This window comes from Ptychodera flava, chromosome 18, assembly GCF_041260155.1.
Source record: "Ptychodera flava strain L36383 chromosome 18, AS_Pfla_20210202, whole genome shotgun sequence".
Taxonomy (NCBI): Eukaryota; Metazoa; Hemichordata; class Enteropneusta; family Ptychoderidae; genus Ptychodera; species Ptychodera flava.
Window position 1 is genome coordinate 16,616,939 of NC_091945.1, and position 13,125 is coordinate 16,630,063.

The 13,125-nt window shown below is 38.4% G+C and overlaps 1 protein-coding gene and 1 long non-coding RNA gene across 2 annotated transcripts; both read right to left on the bottom strand.

Annotated features, from left to right (window-relative positions):
• Positions 1-1,060: 1,060 nt before the first annotated feature.
• LOC139117806 (uncharacterized) lies at positions 1,061-4,257 on the bottom strand. The gene is made up of 3 exons (XR_011548585.1): positions 4,076-4,257; positions 2,047-3,228; positions 1,061-1,401 (listed from the first exon to the last, which is right to left on the bottom strand). It is a non-coding gene; the product is annotated as an uncharacterized lncRNA (long non-coding RNA).
• A 2,821-nt stretch (positions 4,258-7,078) lies between these two features.
• On the bottom strand, positions 7,079-11,760 carry LOC139117005 (carbohydrate sulfotransferase 8-like). Its single transcript, XM_070679798.1, has 3 exons — positions 11,649-11,760; positions 10,357-10,610; positions 7,079-9,146 (listed from the first exon to the last, which is right to left on the bottom strand). Exons 1-3 carry the CDS (start codon positions 11,746-11,748, stop codon positions 8,331-8,333), a joined length of 1,170 nt encoding a protein of 389 aa, XP_070535899.1. The 5' UTR covers positions 11,749-11,760; the 3' UTR covers positions 7,079-8,330.
• Positions 11,761-13,125: the final 1,365 nt, after the last annotated feature.

Below are 13,125 nucleotides of genomic sequence, written 5' to 3' on the forward strand. Positions count from 1 at the left end.
ATCAGGGCTTCACTGTTTTTTAACTTTATTGGTCTTACGCAAGGCCTTCCCCTCGCCATACTCAGAGCCATTGTATAAGAACACCGCATTAAATTCCTCCTAGACAACTTTACAAAAGCTTTCACAAACATGAGTTGCAGCTCAAAATTGAAAGTCTAAAACCTTTGCTCGACACGTTCAACCATTCTCTTTCAAAATCAATAATAAAAATTGATGTTCAACGTGCAAATTTTGTACTATGAAAATAAATTACCTTTATGTAAGATTGCCGCCATTCCTGTGTTAACTTTTATTATGGGGAGAATTTATTTCCTATTTTCACAACAAGATGGTGGAGCTATTTACCCCATGAGCATCAAATTACCCAACCAACAAGAGGTATACCAAAAAACTGTAAAAATTTGAGTCTGAATATCAATCCCCCAGGCACATTCTATTTCAATGTCAGCTCCTTTCTCTCCTATCATAATGACAGGTGCGTTGATGTTACCAGAAGTTATGTGAGGCATGACATTGGCGTCGATGACACGAACATTCTTTAAACCTCGTACTCTGAAATTTAAATGACAATGTAGGAACTGTCACCAATGAAATTCCAATACTGCGATTGAAACATTTCACTGGGAAAGAGCAACAAAAAAAAAAAAATACTCGAAACTCATAAGATGCAAAAAGTACACTTTGCACGTGCCGCACACGTGCCAAACCGTTGATGTTAGGTGGCGAATAACATGCTCCCAATACTTGTGGCTATCGAAGTCATAGCGGCAGTTGTCGAACTTGAAGTAAGATGGCGTTATTCTGTTTTATAACACAGGAAAGAGGAAAGAATCACCCGTTTAATTGCGATAATGTTACTGTTAAAAATCTAATGTTTTGGCATATTAATCACAACATACTAATTCAATGATGAATCAATCGAGCTCTCTCTCCCTCTCCATCTTTATCTGTCTGTCCTTCTTTCTGTATGTGTCTGTCTGTCCCCCCCCCTCTCTCTCTCTCTCTCTCTCTCTCTCTCTCTCTCTCTCTCTCTCTCTCTCTCCTCTCTCTCTCTCTCTCTCTCTCACACGTAGTCCTTGAAGGGTCTTGTATCCGTAAGCTTCTGGAAAAAACGCTGAGCCTGCAAGGCAAAGTTGAAGACATTGTTAATTATTTCCACCATCAACAAATGTTTCCACACTCGTGTATTCCTTATAACTGTGACTTACCCTTATCATAGTTTGGACGTCATCCGGGTCTTCCAGGTAGCGGGGATCTATCAGTGGCTTATCAAGTTGATTTTTACTCTTCAGTTTCAAGTTGCCGATGCTTTTTGGATGTAATAGCGATGAGAAGATGCACAGTCCTTCTTTGGCTGTTATTTCTTCGTCGCTTGCTCCATGCTCAAACGTTTCGTCGAACCTGTATGGAAATTATCAGATAGCTGACGGCTTTGAGTCTCCATCAACTCGTATTGTACGAAAATAATTAGAGCTCATCTTGAATGCAACGCAGGCAAACTCTTGAAAATAAAATGGTTTTATATATTTTTATTCGTTTCCGTTTTTTCTTCTTTGTACCTTACATTTGTCAATAGAGTACTATGCTGATCTCTACCGATTATTACATTGTTATTATTGTTGACAAATGCTTTCGAGTGACGTCATCACCTTCGAGTCTCTCCTTCCCCATACTGACCAATGTGACTGTTTTGACTGTTACCTACGACAATTCATTCTAAGACTTGCCTGAAGAGATGCCCCACCCTCTAACATTACATGAATGATACTATGTACTTACTCGTCACGAAAGTCAAAGAATCCTTCTCCGTTGGCCCAAAATAATAGTACATCGGCAAATAAGTAATGTGTATGAGTCAGAAAAAAAATTCAGAAGGAGCAAATTTAACAGACTGTGTCGATGTTTTTATGTATTACTGAGTGTGATCCATTGTCCTTAACAAGTGGCAATTATAATATACGCCATAATCGATTCTGTAGGCTTCATTAGGCCTACCCGGCACTCCTCCAATGCTATAAAAATATTGGCTTTATTAATTTTGCTTACTTTGTATTGTTTTCAGATTTCATAAAATATGGCAGTTCTTCATCGTAACTCCATCCTTCGGCTCCAAGTCTTTCCCAGGAATCATAGTCTTCTTTGCATCCCCTGACATACTGCATACCGTTGATACTGCTGGATCCTCAAAGAACCTAGATTCGTTTTATAATATTTGACTAAATGGTGAGAGGGGATGTGAAATATACAGACACTGACACGTTGCTAGCACTTTGATCATATTCACTGGACAAACTTCCGTCAATTACCATGACAACTTGTCTTGAAATTCGTTACTATTAGCAGAAATACAGTAATTATTTTGTATTAAAACACAATTCCTCTGATGAGTTGAAGTTTTTATCTTCATTATTATAATTTTCTCTGTTGCTTGCTCGATGCAATGCTCGCTATCTTAAATAGCCTTTGCCTCGTGTTGGTTGGGGGGGGGGGGGAGCAAACTACATTATATTAAAATGCATTGCGGGTAGTTAAAATGTCGACTTCTCACCAAAGCAAGAGTTAGAGATAGTGATTTCATGATACTTTCTTCGCTTCGATAAAGTTTGTATGTGCGATGTGTGATAGTGGGCATGCGTGCGTGAGTGCTTCACGAACTCTACAACGTGTGGAGCGGTCTCAGTCAGAAAAATGTAACAACTTAGCCGGCTATTGAACCACTCTTTTTTGGGAGTGGAGATTTAGCCGAGCGGTTCTCTCTGTGGCCTCTCCGCTAGGCGACTGATGCCGTATGTTGTGGGTTCGAACCCGATTGAAAACTAGCCATATTTTCAATATAAGTGTATTCACTTTCACGACAAAACGCTCTTTGTGTTCCTGAAACTAGATAAACTCATTCACATTTTCGTCTTTTTTAGGCATTTATAATTTGAAACTTTACATTTTTTCTGTAATGTTATGTGTTTACCTGTAGAAATTAAATCTGCTATTTATTGAAAATATGGCCGACCGCCTGAGATTTTTGTGACTCACTAAGGTTGCAAAATCGTTTTCGGGGTACCGAGAATTGGTCTCTTGTAAAGGTGAGAATTATCTTATTATGCAAATTTGTATCTATGCCACTTCTATGGAAGATTTTCAGCAAGTACATCTGTCCACACTGACCCTTCCCTTGATCCACTTGGTGCGGTTTTCTTTCATGGCCAAACACGCGTGTTACTGTGAAACTGTCTGGAAGAGACCACAAGAAATATCAGCTTTAATTCAATGCAATGGAAAGATTAGAGTGGAAATTGAATAGTATAACGAAGGTGATGGATCGTATATGTCACGTGATATTGACGGAACTTCTATTTCGCGCGTTTTATCGTCAAACGTAACTCTGGGTGAACCTCCCCATGAAAGTCTATTTTGGAATGACCATATTAAATGATTGTATGTGTACAACAGTAAGCAGACGAATTGGTCTCATATGTGATATGTAGACTGTGCTCCGTAGTCCAATTTCTTATCGTATTCCCTTATATACGATCCAGTTTAAATAAAATTGGACTTCTATTGCATTATTGTAAGGTGGAATCTTAGAAAAAAATCCATCTGCAGAAGAGAGCATCGCTCTAAAATGTGAAATTTTCTGCTCGGTATTTGAACTATGTTCTCATTGTGAATAATTTGAAATTAAAATTGAAATAATTCATAATGAAAATGTTATTTGTTACCCTCCCCCCCCCCCCGTTTTCATTCACTTTGTCATTTCCACTGTGCTTTCTCTTGTGCATTTGATTCCAATGAAAATTGCTCATCCAATGAGTAAGTCGGTTGCAATGCCTCTTGGGGACAAATATTCGGACTCTTTTACCGTTCTGTATTGGTCAACCACTTGTGGGGGCTCACTTTGAAGCTAAAGGAGTAAATAAAGTTTTCACATGCTTAGTTTTGTGAAAATCAGGGATTTTACTTTTCCCCACAGAAATAGGGATGGCGGACATTTTGAATTTCAAATATTGATACATATCGTTCAATGTCTTTCTCTAACTCTATATGTCCTTTGTGTACGGAGACAGGGGCTTGATATTACCTTATACTGCCAATCTAGGTCTGTGCCAACGATGGCGCCCATCTCGCTTGGAATGTGGATTTCAGGTCTGGAGTCTTCTGGACCAGCTTCCAGTAACAGTACACTGATACCTTCATCTTCTGTCAAGCGGTTTGCGACGACGCAGCCAGCACTGCCAGCTCCGATGATTACGAAGTCAAAAGTTTGCCTCTGTGCTATTTCTGTGACCCTCAAAAGTGTAAGGTCGCATTGAGGGTTACCAACTACTATGAAACACATTGAGGGCGCTCTGAGAGGTAGCAGCTGGTTCATACATCTTACTGATCGGGCTGTACGTTACTAGCAAGAGTAGAGGGGAAATTTTTGGCGGGAAATTTCAACAGTCGACTTTCCGCACGTATTAAATGAGTTTGTCGAGGAACTTTATTTTCTTTAGAGAAAGATAAAATAAGGCTTTTAAAGAAGTGGAGATAGGTTGAAGAATTCGTCCCGAAGATATGCTTTGAAGGCTGCGTTCACACACACACACACACAAACGGTGGGGGGGGGGGGGGCTGGAGGAATTAAGGGGGGATTCGAAAATTTTTGGGAGGTAGTAGAGGGGGGACTTGAAAAGTTTGCTTTTCCTGTAGGGGGGGACTTGAAAATTGTTGGTTCCTTTTGTGTTTTACATATTCCAATTCCAAGTTTTTGTAGGTAATTTAATGAAAAATGAATACCATTTTTATGTCATCAAAATGTTGTAATGTTAGTAATAATTTAACAAAATCTAGAACCATTTTGTCACATTTCATGACTTTTATCTCGAAAAAATCTAAACGTGTGATTTGTCGTAAAAAACAAACTTGAGCCTAGTAACAGGGCAGAAGCTGCAACTGTTAATGATTTCTGCAATATTTCTATGCAATATAACAACTACAGTTTCTTGCTATCTCCCTACAGCATGCTCAAACACACAATATTTAGTTTGTCGACAAAGCCTGTATATGTAAATATAAATATGTATTTGGTGATAATTTAATTGGAGTCCAGACTGACAGTCAGTTGTCAGTGATACAAATGCATGGTACACATATAGGCTGTGATAGCAAGCTGAATACTAGACAATTCAACATGCTGTAGGGAGTAGAACAAGAACGCAGTTGTAAAACTGAACAAAAATATTGCCAAAATTATCAAAGTTAATACAGCTACTGCCTATGGCGTAGTGTCACTATCATTAATGCTCTGCTACTGCAGTGTCACTGTCACTGCATACCTGAACAGTGACAGAGATAGCTCTGACTCTGATGTACGTGGTAGTTGAAGAATTTTAAGAGTTTGGGTCAAATGACGCTCATGACAGTGAAACATACTTGTACACAAGACCAGGCAAAAGACCAATACATGGAAGAACACATTGATATTTTTGAATTCTGGCATATGAGAATAATCAAATATTAAAGAAAAAGATGGGGTCACCATGCTTGATTTTCTAAATTTTCTCATTATTGTTATGAAATGATACAGAAGTAAAACTTTGAACAGTAAAGACTAAAAGAAAAAATATGTGACCAAATGGAATTATTTATATTTTAACCAAATTTGCAATTATTATTACACCCAAAATTTCAGAGATTAAAATATTCATTCGATGGAATATTTTAACCTCCAGTATTGTCAATTTTGAGTAGCATCTAATTCATATATGTCTTGTAGTTTTGAAACAAATTTTTGGTAGGTCACTATGCAATATGGCAATTAGCCAGAATTCACAATTTGCCTAGTCTCTCATGATTGTCATTTTGTGTGCTCTTCAGCAGGAGTAATTGACCTGGCCAGAGTTGGATTAACTCAAGTTGGCTTTTAGACCAATAAATCTAAAAAAATTCACTGATGCATTTATAAACAACTTGCCTTTGGAATATGATTTTACAAAGTGCTAACACAGGTAGTGTTGAACACCTGTGAATTCGAACAGAACGGCGCAATACATGTTTATTTTTTCTGCGCTCACATCCTTTACAAATATGCGGGCTGTGATAGTTGGGAGGGGGACTTGAAAAATTTTGACCATATAGAGGGGGGGGGATTTGAAAATTTTTTAGGGTACTTAGGGGGGATCTGAAAAAAAAGATTTCAATCGAGATTCCTCCAGCCCCCCCCCCCCAATCGTTATTTGTGAACGCAGCCTAACAGACGTACGCCAGTAGTCGATCCTTCTGTATTTCAGTGGAGAAACAGAATACATTCTCGAATACAGTTCGCTAATTGCCATTTGGCCTATTTTCGCAAGATAGCTAATTCAAAGTCGATTCATTTTTTTTTACGATCGATTCATTTTTATACAAACTCTTCCTAAACCGCTCCAAGTCCAGCTATAAGTCAATATTATGCACTGTTAAAACTAACAGTGTTTGGATATGTCAGACGGAAATATCTCAACACTGACGAGAATTTTTACACCAACTCATTGTAAGATTTACTGAATATTTAAACATGTTTTGTTAACATGCAAAACAGCTGTGGACCGGATTTCTCGTTCAACTTAAACAACTGGAGACATACAGGTATTTAGCTTTGCATGTAAGTGAAGTTCCTACTATGGTACACAGACAATGAGCTTGGGTGAAATATCGCGTTTTGGAATGGTAAAAGTGTTTCTTGAGTAATATCTCCCTCTCCCGTGAGTTTTGCACATTGAATGCCACTTGTGACACTAATGTCCTCTGCTGCTGTCAGCTTGTTCTGTATCAACATATAACATGTTGCTTTTCATCTGCCGTATAAGCTACGAAATGAACAAGTGGAACTCAAAGTCTGACAGAGAAAACACGCACAGTACAAAGTAGTTTTAAATTTTGTTTTACTCTGACAAAAAATAAATGTAACAGGCGAAAGAAGCATCGCGCAAGGGTCGACTGTGACACTTTGGCAGCTCTCTGTGAGCATAGCGATTTTGTTGAGTGCAGGACAGTACCCTATCCCACTGGCAGGCGTGGTGATGTTCATGCACTTCATAGGGAAATTCAGTTTGTTGGGCAGTTAAAGAGACTAGACGCCGCATTTAAATATTCTTTCTCTATTTTACTCTGTATCTACTCCCCAGAACCTGTTAAAGGTATACAGCCACCTGTAATCTAAATATGCCCATATATGATCAAAGGGGCGTTCCTTGGTATTGAGGGTGCCGTTTTTAAAAAGCGGCCACCCGCTTAAAATCTGTGATTGGTTAGATTTTCTCTTTCCATGGTAACTGTGGCAAAATTGGAAAAGGTGACTGTATACCTTTAAAATACCTACTATTTAGCTTTTCAACACATTCACTTTAGTTTTTATCATGTTGTTATTTGTTCAAGCTTGGGAAGTTTTGCTCGGTTTCTAGTAAGCGTAGCGTTTGTTTGATGAATATAAATTCATGCAGATTTCTAAACAAAAAGTATCCCTTATGCGCAATGTAGAAAACTCACTTTCAAAGAACAGTATATATAACAATTGTATACAAGATAGGTACAACAAAATGTGTATTTCGATATTTGAGCGACAATTTTATGGTTCTTATCACAAATTAAACATACAAATCAACAAGCAGTGCTGATAATTGCATTCGTCCATAAATATAGCAGACACACAAGTCTTATTTCGACGAATTCTATTTGACTGGAACATCAATAGATATTACGCTTCGCGAATAATCAACTTATCACATGATAAAGAACACAAACACGATATAATAAAATTTTGGCTCGGTCATGATCGATATTAGCGTCATGAGCACCATCATTTTGGCAGAGGCAGCAAATCGCGTGACCTTGACCTTGCTGTTAAGCGTTATGATTTGGCTAACATGTGACATAAACATGAGACAGTGTCTGATGTACCCACAGAGTAGAACTAATAAAACGCACGCTTAAAGGGATACAGTCGTCGGAACTGCGTTCAAAGGTCTCATGGGACCCATACGACCAATGTAAACACTGTATCAAAGGTACGATGGTGATTGATGAAAGTTAAAACATGTCTGTCATAATCTACATCGTATAATTTAAATGTTACAGCTATGACGATGAGGTGCATCAAGATATCGTGCACGAAATACATTGTTTGTAAACAAACTCGCGCACGCGCAGTTCCGACGACCGTTTCCCTTTAATTGATAAGTTGCTGTTCACTGTCTTGGCGCAAATGCTACCTTAAGCTGCCTTTTGATCAAACTGTTTTGCATTGATCATTTGTCAAGTTTGAGAAATTAACTGTAGTCAACATAATACATCAAAATCTTTACAAACAAAGGTTACTAAATTTTCATATCTGCCGATTTCAGATATTCTGGAAATTCATAGCCAAAAAGTTTGAAATCCCACATATAAATTTTATATAATCCTGAAATCTGATCAGAATTCAACTGACTAAAGTAACGGGTAAGTTTACTGACGTCAGAGCTGTTTGTTGCTATGGGATCAGACCCTGGAAATGTGACATTTACCCGCATTTGCTTCAAAATAAAATCCGAATCATCTTTCTGTGTTTCAAGATGGCCGATATAATCATACCTCACTTCGCAAGGACAGCATATGCGATACATGGGTTTTATATGTGGATCGAGTTTGTCAATTTGACTGTCATTTACGCTTACATGTATGATGTAATCCACAAAGTTTGAAAAGGTCAGAGTCGCTGGCCTCGTTCCTGTTTCATCCTCAATCAGTTTTAAGTGCCTCTGGATGAAATCTGCATCGGGGTCGTGGTCTACTTTGTCGACGAAACATGACACGAGACGAGAGAACGGATGGCGAACAAACATGAATCTCGTTGTGTAATCTTTCAAGATGGCAGCCCTTTCTCCTGGCTTGTTGCACATGTTCAAATGTTTGTAATACTTGTCGATGCGTTTTCGAAAGTCGGGGGTTACATCGGCGACGAATCCCATGAATGTTCTAAGCCAGTTTGAACTGCCGACTTTGAAAATTTCGCAAAACAGAGTTTTGTGGGCCTCATCGACCAGTATTCGTCCATAAGCATGCCAAAAACATCGCTGGTCGGTAATGTATTCTTGACAACCTTGCTGTACCGCATCTTTTCTCTGATTGAATACCTGCGCTCTCGACATGTTCTGCAAAGAAGAGAAAAGAGAGCTCAATTTTCAATCTGAGATGAAATCTGAGATATTTACATCGGATCGGCGATACTAGTATCAATATTTCAACTAGCGTGTGTACTTGCGTGCGTGCGCGTGAGAGAGAGAGAGAGAGAGAGAGAGAGAGAGAGAGAGAGAGAGAGAGAGAGAAATCCCTGTATGGCACGAGCATGTACTATTATACAGTAAGGCTTTTAAAACGGTTATAATCACAACACAAAATTACCTCGTTTTACCATGCACAACGAACATTACACAAACAAGACGATCTGCCGATACATGTACGTTGATTATGCAGATTTCATCCTACGCTCAGCCTAACATTTGGTGTTTTCTTGTCAGAAGTATCTTTAATTAACTTCATCAGCCGCATTAAAAAAACTTTACAATTCTTACAGAAATATAAAACGATAGCGTTCAGCAGCGTGAATTGACTTTTGACAAAGGTAACAAACTTTGGCAACCAACTCGATCATTCTACGAGTTGAAGTAGGTTTAAGCCTTATCGCAACAGATTGAGCGTAGACACATTTTCGTAATTCTCCAATTTACCAACAAGCTTTAGACTTTAACTGATCGATATTGCTACTCTGAAGTCCACCAGCCTAGCTATGTCATATGATTACACCTAAATGTTGCCAATACATTAACTCAACGAACTTCAAAATTTAGAAAAATTTAAAACCCTCGCTTCGCGGCGATTCTTTTGAGAATAACTGATCATGTGTAAATTGTCTTTGTTAAACCAATAAATAAACAATTAAAAAAACCGACTGATGCATCTTGTTTTCCTTCGTTTGTAGAAAGTATTCACAAAATAATTGACACTTCTACAAAATTACTATCTCCATTCCCTAAAAATGGATTGATTTTGCATAAATTCAAGTTAAAATTTTCGATGAAAATAAGAATATCTTTGCGTAACAAAACGTCCCTTTAAACAGACATGATCCTTCTATTGTAACACATAGCAGATTTCCCAGAATTCATGAGGAAATGACTGGTGTTATCTTTGAAAATCTATACCATCGGTTATCACGGTATGCAATTTGTCTACCACAAAAACTTCGAGGTTGCGGTTGGATGACTTCATTCGTCGCTCATAGTAAAGAAAAGGAAAGCTTAACCAAACGGATTAAACTGAAAAACAAAGTCATTGTGCTGTAAGATTCCATTATTCACTTACAAAACTCAGTGGTTGTTTTTGGACACTATCAGTGACTCTCGTTTCACGGTCCACGCCTTTGCTCAGCAAATGAGACCGTGCCCGTGGCCTGTGTCTCGAGCCACCTTGAACATCCGGGGCATTGAGTTGTGGTTCATTCTCGTTCTTCAAGGCTGCAGGCTGTGGTCTGACAGTTGAACCTGACTTTTCGTGATTGTCGTGTTCCTGGTTGTTCATTTCACCACTGACCGATCTCCCCTCGTGCATGACCGACACTGTTGGTAATGATGACAAATGTCAGAACTTTAGGTCGCACCGATATCCACGATATTCGGTTTTCCAAAGGCCACGCAAGACAACAGGCTGAACTGCAAGGAGTGGCCGGGAAACTTGGTGATGGGAATGTGTTAGAACTAAGAAGACGGACATATCGTTTAATTTACCATTTATCTGTTAAAAATCGTGTGTCCGGTCCAGGGGACAAGAAAGGTCACATGAACTTGAACTCAAAGACTTGCACGTAATTATTTTGGACTGTTATTGTTAAAAATGCACCTCAGCGACAGTTTTTCGAAATGATGCTCAAATGTTTACAACATTTTGCCCGTTCGCTGTTGAAATGAACTCATTTTGAATCCTGTAGTTCAAATGAAAATTTCACCCCTCGCATTTGTATAAATCTGACATGATTGTATGCTTCTCGAGAAGCTTTAAACTTTTGCTCACCCTTGAATATTCTCTTCAAAAGTCAAGGATAAAAAATAGAGGTCACCGTGCGAAGTTCCTGGGAGAAACAAATTACCTACTTTAGGATGCAATACGGGCTGTTAAGTCTGTGTTAGCTCTGGGGGAAAACTTTTGTTTTAAATGTTCACAAAGGCAAGAAAGAGGGTGAAAATGCTCATTTAATCCACAAGCTTCAAAATGTGTTCATTCAAGCGGCAGGCCAGAGTAGTGTTGTAAAATCCGGAATGGTCGCCTACATGTAGGCGAATTCTACGATTTAAAGCCCATTGCATACAGTATATCTTAACTTTCCAAATAAATACAATCCAATCTTGATAGAGTTGTTTTGGATTACCGTACCTCATAAGGCAAAATTGTCTTTGAAAACCGTCACTATTCCAATCTTTGATGATGGATTTGGTCACGACCCGGGTCTTATTTAGTTGTTAAAATCGAAGCTGAAAATGTGGTCACAGTTCACTAAGCATTTTTACGTAAAGTTGCATTCGATTTCCTACAATCTTATCGAAAAAATGCAAAAGATAAAGCCGATATGCGATGGGACTTTTTAAATACTGACGTTTTACCTTCAACTTCATCTTCAACTTGGACGAAGGCTAGGTAGACAACACATAAACAGAATACCGACATCATAGTCAACATTCTTCTTATCATTCGGCGAGACATGACTGCTTTACACGGTAAGAGAAAAACGATACGCTCTGAGTGGAAAGTTTCTTGGCGATTTTGTGGCCGAATAAATCTCGTTTAAGGTAGTATGCGCCTTGCAAACGAAAGACTTACACTTTACTCTAATTTTTTTTTTTATCAAGGGATCTTTCAACTATCCTCTTTCAAAATCATGAATGAAAATTGGGGTCACAGCGCAAATTTTGGTATACCAGAGAAACAAGTTACATGCAAGATTTACCGATACCTGAAATTCAAAATGGCTGCCTCCCTCAATTGAGAATAAAATTTTCGATTTTCGAAAAACTAAGACGATGGAGAGTTGTTTTTTTTTTTAAACCAAGAGCTTTAATTTAAAATGAACCCCAACAAATGGTAGATCAGAAAAGACTTGTAAAAGTTTGGGAGTACGAATATCTGTCCCCGAGGCGCATTCTACCTTAATATTTAGAAAAATACTTTGCGATGTAATCATCAATGACTGTTATCTAGCAGCAATAACTACCAGAAATATTGGCGAGGGTACTTGCGATTCTCCAAGGCTTACGCTGTCGTATATGACCAGAAAGAACTCTGGCTCTAATTCGGTAAGAAATCTTCAGCGGAGTTGATGTCATACGCCAACTTTTTTCGAGTTCTAAGTTTTGACAACTTTCGCTTTAGGTTTTTGCGCAGTATGCGAGGTCTTTTTTTCCAAATTTACAGTCTTGTATCAGCCAACTTTATTACGAATATTTTAAAAACGATAACGGCTACCAAAAATCTTTTAGCGATACTGTTCTGTATATTTCTTGATCAATTTTACCATCCCGTCATCCCTGAATATTGTTATGCAAATACTTGTAATTTTTTTCAATTTTGCATTTTTAAATATACAATAAGATTTAGCACTATTTTTAATTTTGTTATAAGCAAATGAAGTGACGGGAGCTATTTGTATATACACTGATCGACATGAAAATTGCCAAGGGTTATGTTCCAAACCGTCAAAATGTTTTAGCCTTCCAAAAGTAGATTGTAAAAACAAACACGATGGTTCCCCTTCTCCTTTGTCCTAACATGATCGTGCAATTTTTGACTCGCTCTCAATGCCCTTGGTCCAGTTGAGAGTACTTAACGTTTTGTCCAGTAGTTGGATAGTGGTGAAGGTGTACCTTCCCTCTTGTCGAAATGTGTTAGGATCGGGGGGAGCGCTTTGGGGCTTTGCCTTTGTTTTAACCTTTTCACCCCAATTCCCTGTAAACAGGTCCACACTCACCATTGATAACGATGGATTGGGCTAAACCATGGTGGTGAAAGGGTTAAACTCGTCGGCAGTTCGTGTCCATTAAATTTCGCATAAGCGTATTAATTGTGTCGACTTTCTTTAAAGGG